We start from the raw sequence: 27,928 nt of genomic DNA, 5'->3' as shown, positions 1-27,928 counted from the left end.
TTTTACTTTTAAATGAAACTTTGAATTTTAGATAGGTAAGGGAATAATATTGGAATAGAAATCGCAAAATAACACAAGCCTTCATGTTTTGGGACACCAAAAACCAGTTCAATTTGTGGGTTTAATACATATTTAATATTGAGAACAATTGTCAAGTCCTGATAGACCTTAGTTGGTAAAAATGTGCAATAAAAAATTATATATATACGACCTGTCGTTATCAGGGGGCAAATCTAGGGGTGTCGGCAAATGGGAAAAATATCAGTAAATCTTTTTTCATATTTTTAATAAAACCTTACAATTAAATACCGAAATAACTAAACATTACCAATTTAAAAAGTTTATTAAAAATAACTAAATGATTTTTTTATAATATTAAAGAAATATATTTAATTAAAAAAAAAACATATCGATAGATCGCCCAAAAATATCGATATTTTCTGGGCATCCCTACATCAGTCATTGCTGTCAATCATTGAAAAACTGTCAATGTACGAAATTCAAATCACAAAACACAGAGATTTTCAATATTTTGTGATTCAAATAAATAATCACAAAAAACAGAGGAATTCTCAAAATTTTGTGAATCATTCCATTTTTAAAATAATTTCGTAAACTACTGTTGAAAAATGGAACTTAATAGCAACTTTATTGCTATTCAGGGCATCTTGCTAAATCTTAAGCATGAAATTGGAGATTTTACTAAAATTAATTACCAAGGAGGTGAATTTTGATTTTTTACTGGTAATTAGTTATTATAGTTTATTTATTTCAGGAAATGAAGACAAAATTAATAAAATAACAACAGAGCTGGGAAAGTATTTCGTTAGGAAAAATTTTATTAATAATGGGGAAATTAATAAGGATTATAATCAGAGCTTAAATGATATTGTAATGTTCCTTGCAATCAATACAGATTTTAAAAAACAACCCAGTTTTACAGGTTATTATCATTTAATCGAGATTATTCCCACTTTATCTAAATGTGTGTTAGCTAACATATGCTTTAATTTACATTTAATTACACAGTACTGTTATATTATTGAAAAATTACCACTGGATTTATGTGAAGAATTGTTAGATCAAATAAGTCAATGTTTGAAAAAAACTAAACCAATGGCTAGTCTACCCATTGTGTTTGGCTTACTGAAGTCAGTAGCCAGCAAAATTCGTGAAGTGGAACTTTCAAATAAAGTAATTTTGATAGATAATTATTATATTCACATTATATGTTTATGTATACTTTCAGACGGAGGAGACAATTGATGACATAATACTTGTTTTAAATATGATCTTACAAAATTTAACTGGATTATTTAGTGATCAAGTAAAGAAAATGAAAATGGAACAAATCTACCAACATATGGGCTTTACCTTATTAAATTTATTGGATTTTCTCCTATCTATTGATAAAGAAACATGTACATTAAAGAAACTTTTAGAACCTGTATTTAGCATCACATGTAATGTTGTAAAGTCAATAACATTGGATGTATTTTGCGAATGGGCTGAGGTAACTTATTTTATAATTTAAGAAATATTTTTATTGGTTAATTTAATATGAATTTAAGGTAGAGTATGAAGAACAACCACTGCAGACTGTTATAGCTGGTAAAGCTTATTTGGTTATTGAAAAATATCAGAAGAGTAAATTAGCATCAGAATTGATCAGTTTACTAGGTAACATTGCTAGGAAACCTAAGACAGTAATTGAACAAATACAAGAAGCTGATATAGATACGATAATAAAAAAGGTGAACACCAAAGATGAGAATCAAAAACAGTGGTTTAAAGCGATGCTAAATACAAGAGTTTTCAATGATCCTAAAGTTGTGCAGTGTTTGTCTCAATGGTGGGACCTTTGTGATGAATCTGATGTGGATCGGTTATTAAATTTACAATTACCCAATAATGAAAAACATAGAGAGCTGATTATACAGTGTGCCAAAAACATCAATGTGTGTGATTTAAAAGGCGTGTTGACTATATATTTTTACAGACATAAATTTGTATGGAAGGAAGATATACAGCGAGAGGTAACGAAATTATTTAATCAGGCACAGAATACCTTCACAGACGATAATTTAAAAACAATATTGCTGATGATATTACGGAATGCGTATCAGTTTTTCACCTTCTTTTTTGAAACAGTACTTAAGGCTCCTCTAGAACAATATAGACAAGTACTTGAAGTGGCTAATGATATTTTAAAAATTGACAATATAGGATTAAATATTATATTGAAATTGTTAGAGGAAAAGACACCTTCCTCCTTAAATGTCGATAAATACTTCAATTTATTTAATATGTTAATAGACTGCAAATTGTACACTTGGGATTTTATAGTGTTAAACATGCTTATACCTTTGACCGATCAGTACAAGTTGAGTGCAGATTATATAGGGGAACTGGGAGGATGCATAGAAATATTTAAGGTAAATTAAGGAATACTTGTTTAATATATATTTGGTATAAAAGTGAAAAAATATTATAAGTCGGTCGTAGGGGCTTATACAAAAAGAAATTAAATGTCAAAGCAAAAATTATCAATACCTGTGTAGGCGCCAGATTAAATTTTTTACGAGATTTTTTGACATTCCCTATCAAAGCCACTGCGATGGAATTTTTCATAGCGACCAATTGCTGTTACCGGTTTTTATGAATTGACATAAGCCCTGGCGTACATCGGATTTTGCATTATATTACTTAATGTTCTTGTTATTTATAGAAGTTTTCCCATTTGCAATGTGAAACCGGCAATGAGCGAGATATAGTTGAGTTTATGCTAACATGTGCATCAGAGCATCGGTGCAAATCATTTACGGAATTTGTTCCTCTTAAAGAAGAAATAGTAAGAAACTGTGTGGAATATATTATAGAACGGAAATTGCCGTCGCATTTAAGCATCTGTCAAGATCTAAATGATCCATGGACAAATTATTACAAAGATCTTATACTTAGGAATGATATAATTAAGCTATTGGATTACCTCATACCGAATTTTGATCTAACTTTCTACTCTGATAATAAAGCGGACGAAAACGTCACCAAACTATTAAAAGTACTGAATACTGATGGTAAATTGAACAGTATATTCAAAGTTTAATATGTTGAAGGTTTTGCCAAGATGCTCTGCACCCGAGTGGAAAATTATAACTGCGGAAATTGAAGAAAAATGCGGGTACAAGATTACTATTAACGCTCTAACCGATATAGTGGTTCTCTTATGCGATGTTATAAATCAAACCAAAAATTCACCAGAGGGTGGTTTGATGGTTAGTTTACGTTTTTGTCTTGAAATGTTTGGAAGTTACGTAAGCCAGGTATGTGTTCTCTATCATCTATTACTTCAGAGTTTTTCATTTCATTTCAATTTAATTCCATTATGTCAACGTTATACGATCATAATATACAAGATGTAAGAAGGAACATTCTTCAGTAAATTTGCTTTAAATGAAAATAGTATAATTTAAAATTTCAGGCGATGAATAAGACCAAGGCAGAACAAATTCTGGGCATAAACAGTATGTGCAGACTGTTGAAGCACCTACCTGAAGAACTGAAACATACAGAGGGTATTATCTTGGTCAATCTTCTACCATCGGAACCACTTAAAGATTTAGCGGCTGATAAGGAATTTTTAGCCCGAATCATTATGATTAACGACAAGCAAATTTGTAAAGTACTGGCAGAGAAAATGTTAAACTAGCGTCCTTTCTAGAGGGAAGGTGATTTTATTTTGTATTATTATAATAAAACTGGTCTGAATTAAGCATTTTGTTTTAAACTTATTATTTATTAATAACCTTAGGCACATAAGTTTTTGTTCGTCATCCAGTCCAATTTTTTTTTCTTCTTGACAAAACTTGTCTTTTACCATAATGGTATGTGGATTTATGTTTGCATCATAAAATTATGCTGCAGGATCAAATCTTGATACATGTTTTCGTGTGAAGCTCTAATCTGCTGCCTTAATGTTAAGCTTTTAAAATAAGTCTTTCAGCCATCAGTGGAAAAACACATTCCGTCAGTGATTTTCAACGCTAAAAACTTCAAATTATAAACGTAGAGTATGTTTCTATGTGATTATAAAGAAATATAAAATTAGAAGTCTATTTAATAGTGTTCATTTCGCCGTATACTTTAATTCCGCGATTATATAGACGGATGTCTCCCAAATTTTCGGTCTAATTAATCGGTGGATTTTTGATTAACTTAGGGTACCCATTTTCTTCTCGTGAACCATTTTTATGGCTTAACCAATTGTTCTACATACCAATTTTTCCTTCATTCTTTTGATTTTGTCGGTGCCATCCTGAAAAAATAAAATAGACCAATACAGAAATAGTGCTACCCCAATATAAACAATGAATCAACTGAAAAACATAAAATTAAACTTATATCCTATAAATAAAGTATATTGTTACACTATTTGGCACTAATTTTGTTTAAGAAACACTAGTATTTTACGTGCCTTGCGAAATCTTTAAACATCGGCGAAACAACGTCTTGTTCTATTGACATTTCGCGCTGAATTGACGAGGTGGGGTGATTACGGTGTTAGAGCGAATGAATAGAAGATAGTCATTTGTTGGGTTTTTCTTTTGTTTGATATTAAGCCTTGTTTCTAGACCATACTTTCCTCTACAGTTTTTAAATCATAATCATGGTTATGTAAATTTTAGTACATAAATACGATTAGTACAAGTCAACTACCGATATATTTTACTACACTTTTAGTGTGGAAAAGTAAATTTTCTACTATCTTCTGAGATTTTCGGGAAATAGGTCTGACGGATTTTTCCAATTTTATCTCATTTCTCGTGTTCCATCGGTATTAGTGTGTTAGAAACGTTAAAAAAGTAAGTTCTACAGATATGGAATTGTGATTACCATATCACTCAAATATATATTATATCAAATATTTTATCCGTTTTGAAAAACACCAAAAACCGAAATTATTCTTCCCAACATAATATATAACTTAATTATTATGCAGTTAATTAACAGACATCAGTTTTATGTGCAAAAGAATTTATTGAAATATTCAATATAACAAAAACAAAAAATGTTCAATACAAAACTTAATAACTCGGTACATTATTTTCCATTGGAGCCATCCGCTGTTTCCATTTATTGTGCGATGGTTAAGACTGTACGGATGCTAAAAGAAAAAAATGCCGATAAATTTTCTAATTTTCCGTAGATTTGGTGTTAAACTACCTTTCTCCGACATGCATTAGATGGAAAGCCTTGTTGATCTCATCCCATGACAAAGTGTGTGAAACAAATTCATCAAGTTGCAACTTTTTCGACAAATAGTCCTCCACAAGCTGTGGGACACTATCTCTGCTTTTCCAACCTAAATTATTAAACATGTAAATATAATTGGCTAAACATATTCGTCTCGGTATTTACCACCAAAGGCAGTTCCTTTCCAAACTCGTCCAGTGACTAGTTGAAAAGGTCTAGTGCTTATTTCCTGACCAGCACCAGCTACCCCAACGATAGTTGATACTCCCCATCCCTTATGACAAGCTTCCAAAGCTTGTCTCATGGTCAAAACATTACCGACACATTCGAAAGTATAATCAAGCCCGCCATCTGTCAACTCAACCAACACCTCTTGGATTGGTCTTTCATGATCTTTTGGGTTGACAAATTCGGTGAATCCAAACTTTTTAGCTGTAATCAAATCAGCAGATATTGCACATAATTGCTCTCGGATCTTGTATGTGTTAATTTATTTACCTATTTCGAATTTAGATGGGTTGATATCGATACCAATGATTCTAGAAGCACCAGCAGCTTGGCAGCCGAGACCGACAGCGAATCCAACGGCACCCAAACCCCATACAGCACAAGTACTGCCTTTCTCCACTTTAGCTGTATTCAAAGCTGCTCCGTATCCTGTTGGAACGCCACAACCCAAAAGACATACTTTATCTAGTGGTGCTTTTTCGTTAATCTAAAATTAAATCCTTTGAAAAATTGTTTATAACTAATCAACTTCTGTAATAAAAATAATTGTATGTCAAGGTTCAATATATTCTATAAATAATAATACATAATTTTATTATTTATGTAATATGGTGTAACAATGTTTTACTGTAAATTGATAAAAATATAGAGTTAATGTTTATATCATGTATATATAATAAATTACCTTTGTAACAGATATATCAGCTACTACAGTGTATTCACTAAAAGTGGATGTTCCCATAAAATGGTAAATTGTCTGACCTTTACAAGTAAAGCGTGATGTTCCATCGGGCATAACTCCTCTGCCCTGAGTTAAACGGATTTTCTGACATAGATTTGTTTTCGGTGACTTGCAGAATTTACATTCTTTGCATTGAGGAACATATAATGGAATGACATGGTCCCCTGATATAACAGAAAACAATTTGTTTTATAAATTTGGAGGCAAAGGTCAACACGGTCATTATATTATCAATATTTTAAAATATGTTTGAGGTTAGGTACCTGGTTGGACGTTCGTGACCCCTTCTCCAACACTTTCGACGATACCGGCCCCCTCGTGACCAAGAACAACGGGAAATATGCCTTCGGGGTCAGCTCCACTGAGGGTATAAGCGTCCGTATGGCATACTGCGGTATACAAGATTTTAATTCTTACTTCATGGGCTTTCGGTGGGGCTACTTCGATAGTTTCGAATTTAAGATCTTCTTTGGGGCCCCAGGCCACAGCAGCTTTACACTGAATAGTCTAAAATATTGTAGGTGATAATAGAACTAAATCATTACCGGTTTTACACCAATAACATACCTGGCCTACGGTTGACATTGCGCTAAAAAATTAACGAACAGCTATAATGAAATTACAACCAATATTGAAACACGTAATAACTCTAGGACCCAACTATAGAAACCACTTCTATTTAGAATATTTTATACTCCAAAGAATATTCCCAACAACATTTAAAACAAGGATAGAAATATTTGTCACAACTTCGCAAAATTCGATATAGTGATTTTGTAGTTTTAGGATGTCTGTTTTTTAAACCGTTTAACTGACGATAAACAAATGTTTTATTTAAAAGTATATATTGTAAATTTTGTTAGGATTTTATTAAAGCTGATTTAATAAATGTTATATTTACTGAAAACTCTGGAACAACTGAAATATAATTATCAATATAAAAAAAAACAAAAACGATTATTTGATTTTGTATAATTTATCATTTGTTTTTATGGTTAGTAATAATCAAAGCAGCTCAAAATATAAGTTGAAATTATATCCTATATAACTAAAATATATAAGCAGTGGGTTTTCAGGAAGTGGATATTTAAAAAATATATTATTGTAATTATCTATTGTTTATTTATATAAATAAATTCGTTACAAATATTTCTTAACTTGTAAAAATAGACTGGCTTAGGAAGGAAACAAAATTTAAAAAATAGGATTTTCTTTTAAAATTGAATCTTTCACCATAAGTGAAATATACTATCACATTTTATTTAAGTGAAATTTTTGTCTCCCTGTATTATTTTACATAAAATATACATATAATATAATAATATTATTTACATATCCTAATATATACATTGAAATATAATTAAAACTGCTCTTTTACAGTGTCATTATTGACGTTTGATATACATTTATTGTCATATTATCAACTGCATAATTTTTAATATTAGAAATAAGCTCAATATTTAATTTTGACAATATTTTGCGAGACTTTTTATGTTTATCAAACAAGGAGATGTAATTTACTCCAAATTTATTATCATAAAGGGTGTTTAATTTGTCAGTTCGTTTAATTTTAAGCTTTTGTCGCATGTTTTCATGTGTTGTTTCTATAAATTGAGCATAATAATACAAGTAGTTATAATAATATCGGTATATTAAAAATTATCGCTTTTTGCCAAATCTGGATGCTATCGTGTATAAACTGTTCAGTAACTGTAGCGCTCTGGAATCTTGATGATCGTGGTCCAACTCTCCATTGACCAAGGTGCCCAGATCGTGATTTTCCCTCTTTTTGAGTTCGAAGTTTCCTTCACTAGCGGATTGACCTTCTATCGATGGTAACTTTTTCAGGTCCTTGGCAGCGTCGGCTCCACATTCGCTGATCAGCAACAAGATCAGCCGCTTTGTCAGCGGGTTCGATTCAATTTCCTTCATTCGATTCAGGAATTCTTCTTCGGAAGTGTTGAGCTTCTTCAGCAAGCGATGCAGACGGTTGTGCTCATCCAGTTTGGAGGTGTTCATAAAATCAATTAGTATTCCATGAACCTGTCAATATAATAATAATTAGGTTTTTGTTAATATTTTAACTAATGTTTACTAATTTTTTTAAATTAATATTACGGTGTGGAATTATTAAGTGGAATTTTCGAATATTAGAAGACAGTTGACTAAAAAATTAACCTGAGTAGAATTCAATGTAAGAGTTGGTAATTGTCGTAGATCATAATTTATTTCCGATTGTCTCGATTGGGTGAGAGGTGTATCTGTGCTATATAGTTCGGCTTCAGCTGATTCTTCGCCTGAAGTAATTGAAGCGGGCGTAGTTTCCAAATGTCCATTAACCAATGCTGGATTAACCTAAAATGTTTTAATATTTATTACATATTATAACATTTACCGACTCATTATAAGATTGTTTATTTAGTTGCCTATTGTCAGTTTTATGGGCGAAAGGTGGGACGCTTTTTTTTATGCATTGAACAGATTGTTTCTTTGTTAAAATTGTGAATTATTCGAATTATTTAGATGTTTACACAGTTTTTATTCTTTCTTTATAGCACCGGATGGCATTTCATCTCTACCATACGTTCGATATATGCTTGTGTAATTTAAAATAAAGTAAATCATTATTTTTGTTTTTTTTTCCTTCGTCCTATATGTCAAAGGGAAATGTATTAATTTTAAATGTCAAAATATTTTAATATGTCAAAAAATATGATCTTTTCGAGCAGCTCGATGCGTTAAGTATGATGTAAGATGCGAATTTGAGTTTATTCAATTCGTTATTTACTAACCGATAAAGCCTTTTGCCACAATGTTGTTGCTTGGGGATTGGTTGTCCAATGATTGGGCGGCAGATCCGTGAAACCTTTCGGTTGCGGTTTTTCATCGACTTTTAGGTCGTTATAGCGCGGTATAAACGATTGGGAGTCGGCGGTGTTCAAATCGGAACCCAAAGAATTCTTTACGTCCTCGGCAAAGCCTTTCTCCGCATCCTTGGCCAGGATAAAATTCCAAGACGGCGAAGGGGAAGAGGTGGTGGTAGGTTTGGTGTCCTGATCCGAAAAACTTAACAATTCTTCATCAGCATTTGCTAGAAACAGTTAATAAAAAGTAGATTAGCTGGTTTTCTTAATCATAATGGTGATTATTAGGTTGCCTATGTGCTGCGCTAATTTTAATTTGATTTTTTAATATAAATAATTATATTATTAAATGCAGTGAACTCTTCTTAGCAGTGGGGGCTCGTGATAAAAATTTTAAGTTGGTTTTTTTGCAAGTTTTTGCAAAAACTAAGTCCATCCTACTTTTTTTCTGTTCACAAAATTAGTAATCATTTTGTCATTAAAATTGTCTATTTCAGGAACTGTTTTCCAATAAATGGTATGGAAATAGCTACTAAACGATCTTCGGTCATCTTAACCATCGCAAATATATTAAAAAATAATTACCAGTGGAGATTTTGTCACAACATAAGTTGTTTCATCCGCCATGATAAACTTCAAGCATACATTGCAACAGATCAATCTATACTTTTTTGGAGGTACCTTTAAATATTGAAGCATTCTTTAGTGCTCACTTAGAGTTGCATCTAGTTTAGCTGAAAATTTTATAAGTCCGCGAAATATGTCCGGATTCTGGAAAGTATCGTTCTCATCATATCACCGAATCACCAATTTATAATTTTTGATAAAACATTCCTATTCTTTGTCCCATTTTCATTAACAGGTCATTTAAAAGTCCCCGGCCTGTCATAGTAAAACACATTTTTTTGGCAAAATTAGTTTTTTTTTTATTCAACATAATTCCCTTCAAGGGTGATACACTGATTATAGCGACCCTCCAACTTTTCGGTACCATTTTTGTAGTACGATTTGTCCTTTGCTTCAAAACAGGCCTCAGTTTTGACGATCACATCTTCATTCGACGAAAATTTCTTCCCAGCGAGCATTCTTTTGAGATCTGAGAACAGGAAATAGTCAGTGGCGGCTAGATCTGGAGAATACAGTACATGAGGAAGCAATTCGCAGCCCAATTCATGGATTTTTGCCATCGTTTTCACTGACTTGTGATACAGTGCATTGTCTTGGTCAAGCAGCACTATTCCATGCGCGTCCCAAAATACAGATGCCAGAACAATGCCAGCCGACTGTTGCGTTTTCCCACGTTTTGGAGCGGGTTTATCGTGTGTAGTCCACTCGTATGTCGATCGATTGGAGTTCGGAGTGAAATGATGGCATATTGTCACATATCGAGGCAAAAACTCGGGTTTATCACGCTTGATAATCTTCAAACATTGCTCCGAATTCGTCGTTGGTTTTGGTCAAAAGTGAGCTCGCGCGGCACCCACTTTGCACAGAGCTTACTCATACCCAAATATTCGTGAATCATATGATGTACACGTTCAGTTGATATCTTTAGAGTGTCTGCTATTTCATTCAATTTCAATTTACGGTCATTCAAAATCATTTTGTGGATATCTAAAATGTTTTCGTCGCTAACAAACTCTTCTGGGCGTCCACTGCGTTCATCGTCTTCGGTGCTCATTTCACCACGTCTAAACGTAGCATACGAATCCTTGATGGTTGATTTTCCTGGGAAACTCAGCATCAAGAGAAGTTTTTGCTTCAATTGTATTTTTTCCCTTCAAAAAGAAATATTTTATAAACATGCGAAATTTTTTTATATCCATTTTTTCACAATAACAAAAGTTGCTTCAGTCAAAATGCTATAATTCACAAACTAATGATCCGACAGCTGTCAAATTTATACACGCGTCTTTTGGGGGTTAGGGCTAACTAAAAAACATATGGATTTAATTCTAGTAGCGCCATCTATGTGTCAGGCTAAGGACTTTTTAAGTGACCTGTTATGTCTCTGTGTGTTTATCCAATACGCAGGATCTAATTGAGCTAGAGAGCTTGCAGAGCTTACAGAGCACGATCGTGTAGCCCAGATAAGAAAAGCGATAGCGTGTCTCTGTAGCCTATGGACGTTAGGTTATTCCACTGGTCCACGTTACTTCCGTGGCTCGCAATTCCAATGCAGTTTTTTAAAATTTATTACGAATTCGATTCAATTCAAATATTACGAATTGAATTAGCGAATGTTAAGTGGGACTTGATTTTTGGTAAGTCATATAAAATATTTTAGTATTTTAATGAGGTTACATAATTATTTTCTGGGATCTTCTTCGGTTTTTTGTTTCTCCGTACTGCACGGCAGCGCTTATACACCAGTCGTCACTGCTTTTTGGTTCAACTTACAAATATTATCAGTGATGTCGGTGCCTTCAAGTGGTGGTGGTTCCGTTGGTCTCAGGCCCTCCAAGGTGCGTTTAAAGTTATCGGGATCGTTGAGGTAGCTTGATAGTGCCAGCGAGAAGTTACGAGCCAGCTGTCTCAATTCTGGTAAAGCGGTTGTGGTGAGTCCATCATCTGGTGCGTCGCTCGAAGCTTCTGGTTGTTCTCCAACTCGAGTTTCGGTCTTAATTCCGTCAAGACTGCTGGAGATTGTGGTGGAGGCTTCTTCGGTAGGTGTTGCTCGTCCGGTAAACAAACTGTTGTACCTGGAGGTTGATGAAACGTGAGTATATCGTTGGAAGCATCGAATAGCACTGGATACTCACCCATGTACTGTCATAGCCGTTAGCAAGGAGGTCAGTTGATCTCTCGTATCTCCTGGTAAGTCTTCTTGATCGGATTGAACTTCGTTGGCAAAATATTGAGCCAAACTGTGTAAAGTATCCGGTCCGACACTGGGTGGTATGACGAGGCCCGGTCTGGAATTCTGCTTGTTATTGGCGTTATATGAAGCGATTTCTTGGAGCACGTTGATCATGTTGTCCACGTTGTCGTATACATTGAGAGTCGGAGTCGCCTGGGTGCTGGTGAGTATGGTGGTTTCGGTTTCTTCGTTCACGGAGAACGGTTTGGGGCTGGATATTTGATAAGTAGGAATTATCGGTTCTTCGTTTTCCTTTAAAGTTTCTGAAACAAATATGTAAGAAGTAGCAAAGTCTGGAGAATATGGTGGATCACTTCCGTTACTAAATATATTTTTACAGGTTTTGCAACATGTGGTCTAGTGTTGGTATGCTGAAGAATGCAACTTCATGCCTCACTTTTCAGTCACAAAAAAACTATTTTATTGTGTTGCAAATGTCTGCATTTGTACATATTAAATTGCATTTGCGGAAAGTTCTACTTTTACTGCAATTTGAATTTTATCATCGATCGCTATGCGATGCAACCATGCTCCATCGATTTTAACATGTGAATTTTGGTATCGATGTTTTAAAAGTAGTGATTTTGCAACTAAGAATAAAAGCGTTCTGGACAATCACAAACATTGGATGTAGATTGATGTCATAAGACGAGGATTTGAAGACGTTTACTCGCTGACGATCCATGTAAAACGCAAATATGCAGAATTAATGGAATGGTACTCCAATCACTTGAAGAACATTGAGAATACTTGAAAAGCTTGGATATTTCAAGCCGTTTAAATTGAAGTCTTGAAATGTTGCTTCAACGGCAAAATCGGAAGGATATTTTGCATCGTATTGTAGCTGATGACGAAAATTGGATGCATTACTATAATCGAAAGCGAAATAAAGAAAAAAGAAGAAGAAGAAAGAAGAATGGCGACCACCTGGCCATGCACCAACATCATCGGCAAAGCCGAATATCTACGGCTACAAGCGAATGCTCTGTATTTGATGGAATCAGCTTGGTGTGGTATGATACGAGCTGCTGAAACCTAATGAAATCTTCAGTGGAGATAATCAGTAATTTCATGCGATTTAATACACAGTGGTACTATGTGTTGAAAATCCTTTAAGATTAATTTATAAGCCTGATATTATAGCATGAACATGTTTTTTATATTAACTTGAAGAATTATACTTATTATTATTTGAAGAATATACTATATGATTTCAAACATTCGTGTTAGTAAAAGATTTAAGATTAGAAAGAATTTAAGGAAGAATATAACGGTTTTTGATTAATAGAAATATTTGATTTGTGAAAAAGACGATACTGAATGGTGAACAAATGTTGGCAATCTTAATTTATAAACATACTTAAATATAAACATAATTCAAAATATTAATGATAATAATTAAACCGACAAACGTTGTAAACCAAAAGTCAAAATTGATTCGGCAACATTGCGACGCGCTGACATCATAAATTTTAATGACTCGAGGGGTCTATAGAAGAAGATATAAGAAGAAGATATAACAGTTTTTTTACAGGAACTTTAGTGAATAAATCTAATCAGTGATAAGGATTGTTTTAGAAGTTAAAATGGCAATTTTAAATTGGCGAGAAATGGATAGATGGAAGTGTCCTAAAGATTTTTGTTGGGAAGACTGACAGTTCTTTTCATCTGTAACGTCATTTTTAACTTACTTTTGTTAAATTCGTTGAGGAAATCGCTGGCCTTGGAAAACGGTCTCGCTTTCTCTATAGTGTACTGATTGGTAACTAGGAAACCGCTGTGTTTGGCGTTGGATATCGGCGTGGTTTCCTTCACTCTGACCTGGGTATTAAACCGGACGTATTCCCCGTTATCTTTACCGATAGGTTCTTGATCGTTGAAGACATTCTTTGACAGCTGCAGGGAAATACGATCCTGACCCTTCTCGAACTTAACCGGCACTCCTTTCGTAGCACCAGAACCGATGGTATAACGCTCCGTGACCGTTGGTACCGTCGGGCTATACGGAGTGTTGCTGCTTGACGAGCCAGACAGCGTCGACGCATCCAAAGGACTTTCGGTGGCTACAGTTCCATCGTACAAAAGCGGTACTGTTTTTTTAACGAACAGTGGTTCATTAACAGGTTCCAGTTTGCCCAAGTTCAAGGAACCATCTTGGGGTACAGAAACTACCGGAGGATTATAGGTGCTGGTGTGATATTCGGGTACTACGTTGGGAGTGAAGGTACTCTCGGTATTGCCGACATTAAACGGTTCTGTAGGCAGTGGATTGGTGATTGCAGTAGTGATTTCAACAGCGGGAAGGGTCTTGTCAGTGTTACCAACGTTGAATAGTTCCTGTACTTCATTGGAACTCTGGGTGGAACCTCTGGGTAAGTACGTGTGTTTTGACAGAGTTGTCGGCTGGTTAGGCAACAGAGTAGTACCGACGCGACTGCCGAAGAACGGCTTACCGCTGTTGATCGGTTGCGTGGTTACTAGATGGGGAGTGATTGAAGAGATCGGCGAGAACTTCGGTGCCTCTAGATATGGAAGGTCCTTGATGTCCGAGTAGGTGCTCTTGTGATTTAAGGGTTTAAAGGTACTGTCTTTGATGTCGTTGAAAGAATTCTTCACAAAAGACGACGATTCTTGGGTTATCTGAGTTTCACCGCTGACATCTTCGGGTTTCAAGCGATGATTCTCCAAATTATTGGTACTGGCGATAGTGGAATAAGCCTGTTTGCTCGTTACGGTACCTGCGGATTCAGATTTGTGTGTTGGGAAAGGAACATCGTAATTCGAACTTGGTGCAAGTGTGTTTGCTTCTTCTTTCTTTTGGCTGTCAGTATCTGTTGTTACCACGTCCGAGATGGGTTCATTATAATTATTGCTAACCAGTAATGTATCTGTTTCTTTGAGTGTTGATGTTGATGACTCAGATTCAACGATTGGTTTCAATTCTTCGCTGATTTTCACGTTGTCAGTAAGAGGGATGTTTGGCAGGTTGATTTTTTCGGAAGCTTGTACCGAGCTTGATACTTGTTTGGTATGGATATCACCAACAGGCAACAAGTCTGATGAAACTGGTGTATTTGTATTAGATTTTCCTACTTGTATAATGTCTTTCAGTGTTGGTATCAAGGAATTGGAACTGACAGGGTGTTTAGATAAATGTTCAGTTACAACCTTGTCATCAAGGGAGGCACTTGGATTATTGTATGGTTCTGTTAGAGTTTTTGCACTTGCTTCCTGTGATGTTTGTGTATCAGCGCCAACAGATGTGGCGATGATATTACTTGGTATTTTCGCATCAGAGTTTCCGCTTCTTAATAGCTTTGCGTCTAAATTTGAATCATCTTTGGCTTTTCCTTGATAACCAACATCAGTATCCTGATTGTCCAGATTATAGCTAGAGAATTTAACGCTGCCAAAGTTACTTGGTGTTTTAGCATCAGCATTGCCATTTATTACTAGTTTTGCATCTAAATCAGAATCATCTTTGGCTTTTCCCTGATTACCGACATCAGTATTCTGATTATCCTGATTATAGCTAGAGAATTTAGTGGTGCCAAAGTTACTTGGTGTTTTAACATCAGCATTGCCGTTTATTACTAGTTTTGCGTCTAAATCAGAATCATCTTTGGCTTTTCCTTGATTACTGACTTCAGTATTCTGATTATCCAGATTATAGCTAGAGAATTTAGTGGTGCCAAAGGTACTTGGTGTTTTAGCATCAGCATTGCCGGTTATTATTAGTTTGGCATCTAGTCTCGAAGGATTTTCGGATTTTCCTTGATTATCATCATCAGTATTCTGATTATAGCTTAGTTTTGATGAGAATTTAGCGCTGTCAATGCCGCTTGGTGTTTTTGCATCAGAATTACCTCTTATTACTAGTTTTGCATCTAGTGCCGAATTGTCTTTGGCTTTTCCTTGATTACCACCATCACTATTCTGATTATCCAGATTAGAGCTGAGTTTTGACGAGAATTTAGTGCTGCCTCTGCTTATTACCCCGCCCGATTTACTTTCATACTTATCACCGAAGTTAAACTGATTTCCGACATTGTGATCAATCTTCTTCTGCTGCCTAAACTGTTCGCCACTGTCCAAGCTTCCGTCTAGCTTCTTCTGTTGCCTGCCAAGTCCGATATCTTTGCTGGTCTGTTTCAGTTTATTTAAATCCGCCAGATTTTGCGTACGTTGAGCGTTTGCCAGGTGCCTGTTGTTGGATTCGGCCGTTTCTACGATGTGTTGTTCGATCTCGTTGTTGTTGGGAATACGAGTGTTCGTTCTGCTTGCGGTTGGTCTGGTTGGTGTCGGTCTGTTGGTGCGAGATCGGGAGGAGATACGTTCTTCGGTTCGAATGACAGATCCTTGATTGGTTTCGCCACCTAGAAAGAAGCAACATTCTGTTGGAACACTTAATTTAAACTTGACTTAATATAACTTATAATTTACTGATTTTATGGCCCTTTTATTAAAAATCATCATCATCATCATTCCTTCATAGCAGGTATTCGGGGAGAGTGTCTACTTTGAATTCAGCAGCTTAATTCTCTTTGATTAAGCTTTTATGATCTTGATGTATGCCTTCTTTTGGAGATTTTTGCTGGATTTTCCAGTATTTAATTTTGCTGAATTTTATACAAAATATATTATAGTATGTAATATAAAAATAGTAATTTAAAACATTCTCATAAATCTTTCAAAAATCAAATAACACTGCCTATAAAAAAATAATGTTTCTTTCACTTCATGTATCAATTCTTACAAACTCTCAGTTAAGAAGAATGAATATGACAAAAGACATCCACTAAAAGCTCTACTTTTTGTTTTCCTAAAAAGGAAGCAGTTCTTGCTGAAGTTGTTTGTAACTAGAAATACTGACATAATTTGCAGAAGATTCCATTCTTCTTGCGAGCTGTTTACAGTTTTTACGCTAAAGAAAACATGTTAAAAAACATGAAAAATGAATTACCTAATGATAACTTGAATTTGAAATAAATCCATACATTTTATATAGTTTAAGTCTAAATTGTTAAGTTGTAAGTTGGTAGATTTATAGCGTTTAGTTTTATATGCTTTTTCCAGGTTAGGCGTCGGTCTAGATGCATACCAAGATATTAAGTATTCTCAGCTTGGGGAAGTTGATTATTATTGATATTCGCTGGTGGTAGATTTTGTTTAATTTGTTTTAATACAACGTGTATTTAGTCGCAGTTGTATTTTATCAAGGTGTATTTGGAGGTTCATTGATACTGTAATTGGAGCTTGATAATATACTAAGATGGCTGTGTCATCTTCCACATGGTGTCTGCGGTGGTCTGCATGTTTTACTGACTTTTGTCTTAACGTTAACTTCTGAATATATTGGATGTAATTCAGTGGAATCATCGTACGGCTTTATAGTGGAATGTCTATCTGTGAGATATGATTTTAGTAACTGAAAATGTGGTTGAGAGAGGAATTTCTTTAATATAACCTGCAACCCTGTGTGCCATACTACAAGAATGTAGCTGAACAATATCTTTTGGCATTTAAGTTGATATTTATTTTGTTAAGCACCAGCTATGGATTGATGATGATGGGGTTATTTTTATTTTGACATTTAACAGCTAGAGCAACTGGGACTTTTTATATTTATTATTTGGATTCAGCAGATGAAAATATATGAGAATGTATTATTCAGGAGTACTAAGCATTTTCATTGTTTGAGAATTAATTAAAAACATACCATTTGTTGTTGTTGACTTTCTCCATGATTTCCTTCGAGCCACATCATTCTGCAGCTTCTCGGCGCTTTCCTCGTACAGATACGGCGAATTGGTACAATTCACTTTATTCCACCATTCGCAGATCAGCTCGGATTGTTGGAAAATCGTGCCGTTGGGACAAAGGAAGGAAATCTTGCGACCGTCCTCGCATATGTGGAAAACCTGAGGATATGTTGCGGTGTTACTTGCTCGGTTGGAGTTCAGTGAGGCTCGCTTACCTGACAGTCGGTTTCCAAATCGGCGTAATATCCAGATTTTAAGTTCCTGCAAGTGAACGTCGTTTTCGGTATGTAGGAGTACGACGGGTAGTCTCGGTACGGCTTGCCCTCGACGCCTTGGAAGTAATCGTAGTACTCGTTGGGGTCGGGTGGGCCTTCGTTTTTAACTGTCCGACTGCCACCTCTCAAGCCATAAACAAGCTGAAATAGTCAATCTTTTACAAATATGGATAATAATTTTGAGGATACATGATGTAGAAAATAGTTTAGGCGTGTAATGTACTCTATCCAAAGTAACAATGAACTACAGTCATCAAGATGTATAATGTATTGCCTATTGCAGTTTGTAAATTTGTTTTAATACTAGACAATATCTCCTTTTATTCCAGTTAGAAAGAGATACAATGCTGTTCGATGATTTGGCACTTTGCCTGTTTTGATAAATTTCAAACAGCTGCTTAATATTCTTGATTACTCTGGTTGAAAACGCCGGGGCCAAATAAATAGTCAGTCAAAAACACATTATGCTTTTAATCAATAATTTCCAGCAGGAACGAGGTAATGAGGGCCCGTTCTTAGCAGTAAGATTCGTTAGAGAAGTAAGTATTGATGCTATTAAATGTTAATCTGGGGTTTTTTATGGAAATATTTTTATTGTGTTGCAGCTTTTAGTGCAAATTAGTGTGGACACTATAACTATAACTCGAGTTTCTTAAATTAAAAAAAACTGTACAATTTTGGATTCATCGAAAATAAAGTATCTACAAACATCGATGTTAGCTTTATTCAAAATATATTTCAACTTTACTAGCAATATGGCCGTACCTTGTTGGATACATTGGTTCTGTAATGGTTAGGTTAGGATGTTTAATAGTTATTTATATTGATACATTTTAGGAATCCCAATAGACGTTGCTGATCAGAAAACATGTAAATACCTAATATAAAATAATCTAGTTCATTATTTACAATAGATAATAAATTACAAATGAGAATAAAAAATTCAACGGAAGTTATATGTTACTCATGTCAATACGTTTCTGACCTGGATTAATTCTGTTCATTATGATCTCTGATAAGTGCTAAGAATTTACTATAGAAAGTTGTAAAACGGAAATTATAACGTTTTAACGAAGATTGAGTGTACTTAGTTGCATAATTATGGTTTTATACGTAATAGAGTGAATATGTTACAGATTAACGAGTTTTTAATAAGGTACCACCTCATAAGATACAGTGATGACTTGCTATTTCAGATGTAATATTTCAAAAAATCCAACTTATAATAATCTCAGGTTTTGTATGTCGATGATACATAAAAAGTAGTTTGAATAATAATTAAATATGATAATAAGGTCAGTGTATTTTGTAGGGTGGAGTAATCCAGTTTGAGACTGCTGATATATAACTTGTAGATTTTGGGATTCTAATAATAACAAATATGTTAATAACGATATTTTGTTTATTGTCCTTTCTTAACAGATCTCAATAGGAACAAGATTATTTGATCAAAATATAGTTTACATCAGGTATAATTTAAAAATGTTGCCATAAATAGACTGGACTGGTTTTTTTAGTATATACACTCAATAACAATTTTGATTGCTGTCCGTGGCCAGTCATTAAACATGCTGATTTATAGTTTCTGTTAGGAAATTACAAGTGGCTTAAATTAATCAATGTTATATTTAATTATGTATCTGTTATTCTTGGAAACGAACATGAATAATGTATGTGATGTTCGAAATCAGTGGTTTAAGAGTCGAGTAAATGATTATATGACTTCGGTTGCTGTATATAACATAGGACAGCGATGTCAAGGACAGTCAAGTGCGGTGTAATTTGACTTGTTGCTTATTGTATTGAAATGGTAGTAAAAAAGGCACACTTTCTCACATTCTAATTGTTCGAAATTAAAAAATAAGTTTAAAATGTGTATTATTATATAATGGAAATACACATGGTTCATTGCCTGCTGTTTCAGAAGATTAAAACTTATTTTTTTCATACTTCCTGGTCTCTAATATCAGTCACAAGAAACCTCCAACTTCATTTTAACAAAGTCGAATTGTGGTTGAAAACGTGGCGTATCAAAGCAAATGAGACAAAATCTTCCCATGTGACATTCACCCTTTGCACATGTCCCTCAGTAAAATTGAATACTTGAGAACTTCCGCAAGCAGACAACGTTAAATATTTGGGAATGCATTTTAATCGACGTTTGACATGGAAAAACATATAGTGACAAAACGCAAACAGCTTGGGTTTGAACTAAACCAAATGTATTGGCTAATAGGGCGTTAATCTAAATTATCATTAGATAACAAGGTTTTGCTGTATAATTCAATACTTAGGTCCATTTGGACCTATGGTAATAAACTGTGGGGTACTACTAGGAAATCTAACATAAATATCTTCCAGAGGTTTCAGAATAAAGTGTTGCGAGTTATCGTCGATGTCCCATATTACGTTTCCAACAAACTGATTCAGCGCGATATCTCCTCAGAACCTATAGCGAGTATGATTCGGAGTGTTAGTGCGAAGTACTCTGAAAGACTATTAGTGCATCCCAATACACTCGCTAAACAGTTAAATGTGCGCGATGACAATGTAGTGCGTGGGCTCAAACGCAAACTACCATACGAACTGATTAATAGACATTAGAATAAGTTAGAATAGTATCTAGAATAAGATTTAAATTATAAGTTGTACAGCAGATCACTAACTGAGGTAATCTTCTACATGTCAGGATCGTTATATTATATAACGGAAATCATATAATAATACTTATTAGAGAAGAGATTAAAAAAAAACTTCCTGGTCAACAAAAGGGTTTTCCCTGTTTCCATGTTTTATATATGAATCGGAGAATAAGGTTGCATAAAACTTTAGTAGACCCTAAAAATATTCTTCTACCACGACAGCACATAATGTTGAGTTAAATGACATTCGTTGTAAAAGTGCTTAATAGTAATGAGGAGCTTTTTGGATTCATAAAGGTGCATGTTTGCTTGTTTGGATATTATTAATACGTCTTGTTTATGAATGGCCTATTCATTTGTCCTTCTTTTTAAAAGCCTTTCTTGGATTTGATGTAAATGCGGGTGTTCAATGGCAATTTTATTTAAAATATTTCAAATATATTCCATTTTTTACCTTGATGCTTGTGAAGATGATCACAGAGCTAAAAATAAGCACGGATTTTATTTAATGTATCATAACGTGTAGTGTAGATATGCGATTAAATTTGAAAGCGAATGAAATGAATTATTTATCTAACAAGGAAAATTAATATGGTGATAAATTATTCATTTGTTTTAACAAAACAAAATGCGAAATATATATAATATTATTACAGTGTCTGCTTTTTATATACTGATTGGATGGGTGAATCTTTAAGAGAGCTACATAACATAAACGATGCGACGTATTTTGTTGTAATAATCATCTAAAAATATATTTTATGCATATTGGGTTGGTTGTATATTCAATATTGATATTAAAATGATATTGTATTTAGAAAAATGTATTTATTCTCATAGGTTGATCTAGGTTGAGACAAGCAATATATTTGATAAAATATATTAAAAACTAGGAAAAGGACGTTCAACTTTTAGAGCGTATTACTTCAGATTTATGTAAGCTCATAGAGATGGATTATGGTCTGATTCTGAGCAAACTTCGATAAATTAGGTGCTTTCATGCATTCTGATAATTTTATTCATATAATTTCACTTTAAGAAGGTTTTTTTTTAAGAAAATTTATACAACATGTTCGATTTTTTCCCATCTTCCTAACAATATGGCAATAACGGGTCGAAAGAACGATGTTGGCTTTTCAGCGATCCAATCATTGATCTATTTTCACACTTCTTCAGCATATTCCGTTTGCAATAACCGTTTGCAAGTGGTAATCAGAAGACGCTTAGTCTGGAAAGTACGCAGGGTGCGAGAGAACTACTAATTTGGGTTGTAATAGCTCATCATTCGCAACTCTTACAATGCGTGGTGGAACTATGTCACGCTAGAGGATAACTTTGTGTTTATTACTTGCTATCGCTTGTTTTTTGCAACAATGTGAAATTTGTTTTACTGACATCGGTAGGTATCTACAGTAACAGTTTCAATCGGTATTAGCAGCTCTTTGATGACACAATATGCACAGCAAGGAGCATTATCACCATAAGTTTCTAAAAATAATTGACGAACTTCGTCTTCAAATCATATAACAGAAATAACGAATATCGAAAATACAATTTAGAGCGTTCCATGACAAGTATGTTTATACATTGAATAACTCAATAATACTAAATGAAAAACCGTTTCTTATACAGAGAAATGTACAAAACCATTAAATTTAACACTTAGGTTAGGTTTTATACATTGATTACTTTTTACGGTCGTTTACCATCTTGCTCGAACAGTAAGTTCATGAAAAGTTATATGAAGTTATTTTAATAGTCGACAAATTGAATAAAGCAGTTAAATCATTGTACGACGCAAGCATGCTTAGCATTGTCTTGTTGTGTGAGATGTAAACAAATATTATGATGGTGCTTGCTGTGTGCTGGTATTGCCGTATTATCGCATTGAGGGAGTGCATACAGTTTTAATAATGTGTTTTTTATTAAATTATAAATAAATTTAAAACTGCGAATTAAACTTGAGGGATTTCTTTTCTCATTTTCCTAACATCATCTGAAATTTAGTGTAGAAAAACCGTATGCCATATATTCAAGTACTTGCTCTTCTTTCTTCTTTTCCAGTTTATCTCTCCATAAAGAGTACTGAAAATCATGTGGCATGGATAAATGATAGCTAATAGTACTCTTTATAGAAGTATTTCCGTATATTTTACAGATATCTTAATATGTAACCGAGTATTGTCCTGTTGTAAAAATATTTTTGTATTTTGTTATATATAAATGAGTAAGTAGTCTCGTTATTTTGCTTTGATGATAAATTCAGGTAGAGACCACACGTTAAGCAAAAATGTGGAGACCGGAAGCTGAAGTACAAATAAAGTACTGGTTATTGGGTAGATATTCAGCTCTCTTATTATCTTCTTTAGTACATGCTTTACCAATAAGTCTGAAACTAGTGTGGACGACAGTCTGAGTGATATAAGCAAACCTCAGTGGACATTAAAGTAAACGTGATATAGATGTTAAGCCAAAAGGGTCCATTGTAGAATAGGTACTCTGTAATTTTAGAACCGTAGCAAATCAAGAAAAAAACAATGAGATTATTATTGTTATAAATAATAAACAAAATATATTTTAAATTGAATTTTTGGTTTTCAGCTGTAAAAACGTACTTACCGTTGGTTGTGTGTAGAAAATTGTACATAATAGGAGAGTCAATCCTGAAAAAAAAACAAAGCATTAAAAATAGTCTAAAAAAAATTAAAAAATAATAGAGTTATAAACAAGGTTATAGGGACGGTATTAATAATGCGTGCATAAATCTGTACCTCAAAAATACCTCTCTCGTGAATTAAATAAGTATAATACGAATAATCACCCTAGTCGCCAGATTTAAGTCCCTTTGACTTTCATTGTAATAAGAGGTTATAACAAGCTAATTCCCAGTTCAAGAATATAATCTATATATTAGAAGATCACTGGTAAATGAGTATCCAAGTTTAGGGAAATCATCAAATAAACTGCATTCTTACCGAGGGAAAATTATTTGAGACATTTTGTGATATTTTGGAGAGTAATATAACAAAACAGTTAAACACTTACATAAGAATCTATATTGTTCATAGAGTATTACACTACCATCGATTTACTATCTCTAGACAACGACAGTAGTATTTCGTCGTTATTAACCATAATATCTGGATTTGATTAATTTATGTTCTAAATTAAATACTATCTCGATAACTGCCCATTAATCGTTCGGAGATTAATTCCTTCCGCTACTGGAATTACCATACAATCGGTCGGACAGATCCGTTTACGAAACTGGTAGAAATGGTAGGAAGATCGAGGAACTTATCGTAGCGTTTGCGAGTTTAGGAAAAGCACAAGTCATAGACGCTCTGTAAAGCGAGTCAAGGACCCTCGGCCGAGATTAATTAGCCGGTAATTGCCATTAAAAATCGGTCAATGAAAGAGGACTTGACTTGGTCGGACGGGGTATTGCATTTGTTATTGTTTTTGTTATTTGTCTAGATGCGATGAGTATTGGGCTGTCATTGTTTGTCATTGCGTGGCCTTTGGTCTCGCATATATCAATAAATTAATTTGTTGTTTTCCGAATATCTAGGAAAAAATATGTCGTAAATTTAAAATGTGCTTGGAATTATAATATAATATAATAATAATATAATAATAATATAATAATATAATATTATAATAATGAATATTACATACCGGTCAAGATGGCACTGTAAACATAAGTAATTTTGGTTTCTTTTTTTTTAATCATGTTCAATTAAGACCTTTTTTTCAGCTATTTTCGATAATTAGCTATTATAGAATTTATTCCTCACCTAAACATCCATGGTTAGTATGTCGATGGTAGTTAATACTGAACCAGATATCATTTCAGGTTTTTTTCTTGTGGGATGAGAATATCCTTGACTAATTAAACCAAAAAAATTAAGCAAACTCTCCTGTGAATTATTTTTTTTATGTTAAGCCTGATCGACGGAGATTATGTTTATTTGTATTACTATTTATATATAGATATATTAATAGATACCAATCGTAATAATATAACTAATGAATGCTAAAATAAATTAATTTATATCATTATTATTAATTAATTAGTATTATTGTCATCATGTTAATAAATATTGTGTAATATATGGTTGAAATGCGAAAAGGTGGTAATCGAATGGAGCAGGGTTTGGACAGTACAGTACAGACAGAAGGGTGTGATAAAAATTCCCATCTAAGTGGTTTTAATGCTTTCTTCTTTGTATAAATTATATAATCTAAAAGTTAGTAACCACTGTATTGGAATACGCTGTCAAAACAAGGTTCTTCGATTGATTACCAATGTCTATCGCTACATAACCGACGAAGAACTGTACAACGACATGGAAATCAAACCGATTTGCGAAATTATCCAAGATTTCGCTTTGAAACACTAAAGAAGATTACTAAATCATACTAACGTGGAAGCAATACAACTGCTGGATAGCGCGCAGGATGTCATTGAAGCGAACCAAACCATACGAACTTATGTAAAGTGTATACCTTAAGTGTAAACTATAGCTATAAGTTATTTTATAATTGAGGAATACATATTGATGTATTTTCTCGCACCCGTCTTGCTTGTAAATTAATCCAAGTACAAATGAAAAGTAGTAATAAATTAATGTATAATTAAGATTGTCCTAAGCGTATCTAATAAAGATATTAAAAATAAAGAACTATATCGGAATTATTTTAATTTAAGAATTTTCAGACATTTTTATGATATCCTGAAGATCCTCTAGAAATTCTAGTCTTGCAATTACCGATTTTGTGGTAGTTTAGTCGTTAGTTAAAAGATTTCAGAGGAACAGCAAAAGGTGTTTCTTTCATTATAATAATAAATAACTTTTGGGATACTGATAGATATTTAGATACTTAAATCTTGGTTTGTATTATTAACAATAAAACATTTTTATGATATCCTGAAGATCCTCTAGAAATTCTAGTCTTGCAATTACCGATTTTGTGGTAGTTTAGTCGTTAGTTAAAAGATTTCAGAGGAACAGCAAAAGGTGTTTCTTTCATTATAATAATAAATAACTTTTGGGATACTGATAGATGTTTAGATACTTAAATCTTGGTTTATATTATTAACAATAAAACTTATTGTAAAATGTTTCTTTTAGAAAATCTCTGTTTTAAATATAGCTAAACAAAACTTTACAAGCTTCTTACTTCAATTTTTGTTTTTTTTGTAATAAAGTGTCTAAATTCAATAAATAATAAATAATCAAGAATATAATGTTAAGATATATAAAATGTATATATATATATATATATATATATATATATATACATATATATATATAAATATATACATATATATATATAAATATATACATATATATATATATATATATATATATATATATATATATATATATATATATATATATATATATATATATATATATATATATATATATGTTTTTTACATTGAAATTAGTGAGGTACTCTGTAAACGAGTGCTCCATCGATGCGTAAAGGTGGTAGTCAGATGGAGCAAGGTCTGGACAGTCGACATCTAAGACATTTTAATACATTTTTTGGCTTATTTTGGAGTCGGTTTAGCCAGGTGATAACCATGATTTTCTCGCTTGGGATTTTCGAAATAAATCCATTGTTCATCACTCGTTACTATTCGATTCAGAAATTGATTCCTTTCATACCTTTGAAGTAGTATTTCACTGACGATTATTAATCGCCTGTCATTGATTTCATGTGGCAGCCATCGTTCGACGTTTTTTAGTTTGTGTTGGGTCCTCATCCGATAACCATTTTCATCCAATAACTATTGCAATTCTTTGTCTTGAACGTTGAAATCACCACATTTGAATTGTTAAAACCACGTTTCACATATTTTTAGGGTTGGAGTTGTTCGCCGTAAGTCTCTATCACCATATAATCACATCATTATATTGCATACATATGGCTAGTAAAATATCGATACAAAAACCAGAAAACAATTACAGATACACCTGGCATGTACCGAATATATAATTCACCACAATAATTAAAAAAATATAGTTCAGCAACTTATTTATTGAATCTGCTTAATGTCCACTGAAATTGAAATAATGTACCAAAGCGAATGTTCCACAAACTAAATTAAAACGCAATCCGTAAAAACAACCGGCGGGCGCCATTGTAACGAAAAAAATATACACAGCTCTACACACATATGTACATGAAAACTAGTTATAGCCGACTATTAATTAAAAGTTCGATACAAATCTGACGGAGGTTCCGGGATGCTGATTCGGAACCATCATTCAAACGGTTGCAACAGGCCGTATAAATTCTGCCACAGTCCGAGTTTCAGGAAATTACCACCGCTAACTGCTGCTAGTTTTTACCATTTTTCAATGTTCGAACGGAAATAATCACAGTATGGCAGTACTGATTTTTTTTTGCTTTAATATATAAGGTTGGGGGAAAAGTAATTCCAGTTTTACGTAACAGATTCGTTTAGAAATATTAAAAATATGAAAAAAATTAACGCCCTTAATGTCATTTTTTTAAATTAAAATTATTTTTGGAGATATGGTTGTCCCCGGCCTACCATAGTAAAACAAATTTTTTTGCCAAAATTAGTTTTTTTTATTCAACATAATTCCCTTCAAGGGTGATACACTGATTATAGCGACCCTCCAACTTTTCGATACCATTTTTGCAGTACGATTTTTTTTTCTTCAAAATAGGCCTCAGTTTCCGCGATCACCTCTTCATTCGACGAATATTTCTTCCCAGTGAGCATTCTTTTGAGATCTGAGAACAGGAAATAGTCGCGGGGGCCAGATCTGGAGAATACGGTGGATGAAGAGGTATTTTAAAGCCCAACTCATGGATTTTTGCCATCGTTTTCATTGACTTGTGACACGGTGCATTGTCTTGGTGAGACAGCATTTTCTTTTTCTTTAAATGCTGCCGTTTTTCGGTGATTTCGTCCTTCAAACAGTCCAATAACGCTGTGTAATAGTCGTTGTTGATGGTCCTTCCTTTTTCAAGGTACTCAATGAAAATTATTCCATGCGTATCCCAAAATACAGACGCCATAACCTTGCCTTGTTTGAAGTCCACTCGGATGACTGTCGACTGAACTTCGGAGTGAAATGATGGCGCCATGTTTCATCCATTGTCACATATCGACTCAAAAATTTGGATTTATTACGCTTGATTATCTTCAAACAATGCTCCGAATAATCAACTAGTCGTTGTTTTTGATCAAAAGTGAGCTGGTCCACTTTGCACAGAGCTTTCTCATACCCAAATATTCGTGATTGATATGATGTA

The 27,928-nt window shown here is 33.6% G+C and overlaps 3 protein-coding genes across 5 annotated transcripts in view; 1 reads left to right on the top strand and 2 right to left on the bottom strand.

Moving 5' to 3' along the window:
* The first annotated feature begins 483 nt into the window (after positions 1 to 483).
* LOC143196632 (uncharacterized) lies at positions 484 to 3,772 on the top strand. Of its 2 annotated transcripts, XM_076404484.1 has the most exons (8): positions 489 to 723; positions 776 to 943; positions 1,030 to 1,194; positions 1,250 to 1,513; positions 1,572 to 2,435; positions 2,729 to 3,061; positions 3,117 to 3,323; positions 3,482 to 3,772. In XM_076404484.1, exons 3-8 carry the CDS (start codon positions 1,117 to 1,119, stop codon positions 3,707 to 3,709), a joined length of 1,974 nt encoding a protein of 657 aa, XP_076260599.1. In that variant the 5' UTR covers positions 489 to 723; positions 776 to 943; positions 1,030 to 1,116; the 3' UTR covers positions 3,710 to 3,772. The 2 variants fall into 2 exon arrangements, with proteins under 2 accessions (XP_076260598.1, XP_076260599.1); XM_076404483.1 differs by having other exon boundaries at positions 484 to 723; positions 776 to 1,194.
* A 1,245-nt stretch (positions 3,773 to 5,017) lies between these two features.
* Fdh (alcohol dehydrogenase class-3 Fdh) lies at positions 5,018 to 6,990 on the bottom strand. Its single transcript, XM_076404479.1, has 7 exons — positions 6,791 to 6,990; positions 6,487 to 6,730; positions 6,167 to 6,387; positions 5,752 to 5,968; positions 5,419 to 5,685; positions 5,224 to 5,362; positions 5,018 to 5,164 (listed from the first exon to the last, which is right to left on the bottom strand). The coding sequence occupies exons 1-7, from the start codon at positions 6,806 to 6,808 to the stop codon at positions 5,134 to 5,136; spliced, it is 1,137 nt and encodes a 378-aa protein (XP_076260594.1). The 5' UTR covers positions 6,809 to 6,990; the 3' UTR covers positions 5,018 to 5,133.
* A 332-nt stretch (positions 6,991 to 7,322) lies between these two features.
* The window catches only part of Cpap1-j (cuticular protein analogous to peritrophins 1-J), an 87,859-nt gene continuing 67,253 nt past the window's right edge, over positions 7,323 to 27,928 (bottom strand). For both annotated transcript variants that reach the window (XM_076404462.1, XM_076404463.1), the window contains exons 3-11: positions 23,246 to 23,289; positions 17,925 to 18,125; positions 17,667 to 17,868; positions 13,639 to 16,323; positions 11,850 to 12,210; positions 11,488 to 11,789; positions 9,016 to 9,314; positions 8,402 to 8,578; positions 7,323 to 8,266 (exon numbers count right to left, since the gene is read on the bottom strand). In XM_076404462.1, the coding sequence (XP_076260577.1) occupies positions 7,883 to 8,266; positions 8,402 to 8,578; positions 9,016 to 9,314; positions 11,488 to 11,789; positions 11,850 to 12,210; positions 13,639 to 16,323; positions 17,667 to 17,868; positions 17,925 to 18,125; positions 23,246 to 23,289 (4,655 nt within the window). In that variant the 3' untranslated portion in view covers positions 7,323 to 7,882. The remainder of the gene's footprint in view (positions 8,267 to 8,401; positions 8,579 to 9,015; positions 9,315 to 11,487; positions 11,790 to 11,849; positions 12,211 to 13,638; positions 16,324 to 17,666; positions 17,869 to 17,924; positions 18,126 to 23,245; positions 23,290 to 27,928) is intronic.

The sequence above is a fragment of the Rhynchophorus ferrugineus genome, unplaced genomic scaffold, assembly GCF_030347505.1.
Source record: "Rhynchophorus ferrugineus isolate W39M unplaced genomic scaffold, kcgeb_rfMv2 rfM4, whole genome shotgun sequence".
Taxonomy (NCBI): domain Eukaryota; kingdom Metazoa; phylum Arthropoda; class Insecta; order Coleoptera; family Curculionidae; genus Rhynchophorus; species Rhynchophorus ferrugineus.
This window is presented reverse-complemented; position numbering and strand designations above follow the sequence as displayed.

Coding starts and splice junctions, on each gene's coding strand:
- LOC143196632 (XM_076404483.1), top strand. CDS start 630: ATGGAACTTAATAGCAACTTTATTGCTATTCAGGGCATCTTGCTAAAT. Junction 1,195..1,249: donor AAGTGGAACTTTCAAATAAA/GTAATTTTGATA, acceptor GTATACTTTCAG/ACGGAGGAGACAATTGATGA. Junction 1,514..1,571: donor TATTTTGCGAATGGGCTGAG/GTAACTTATTTT, acceptor TATGAATTTAAG/GTAGAGTATGAAGAACAACC.
- Fdh (XM_076404479.1), bottom strand. Junction 5,363..5,418: donor GAAAGGAACTGCCTTTGGTG/GTAAATACCGAG, acceptor TTAATAATTTAG/GTTGGAAAAGCAGAGATAGT. Junction 5,165..5,223: donor CTAATGCATGTCGGAGAAAG/GTAGTTTAACAC, acceptor TTTTTCTTTTAG/CATCCGTACAGTCTTAACCA.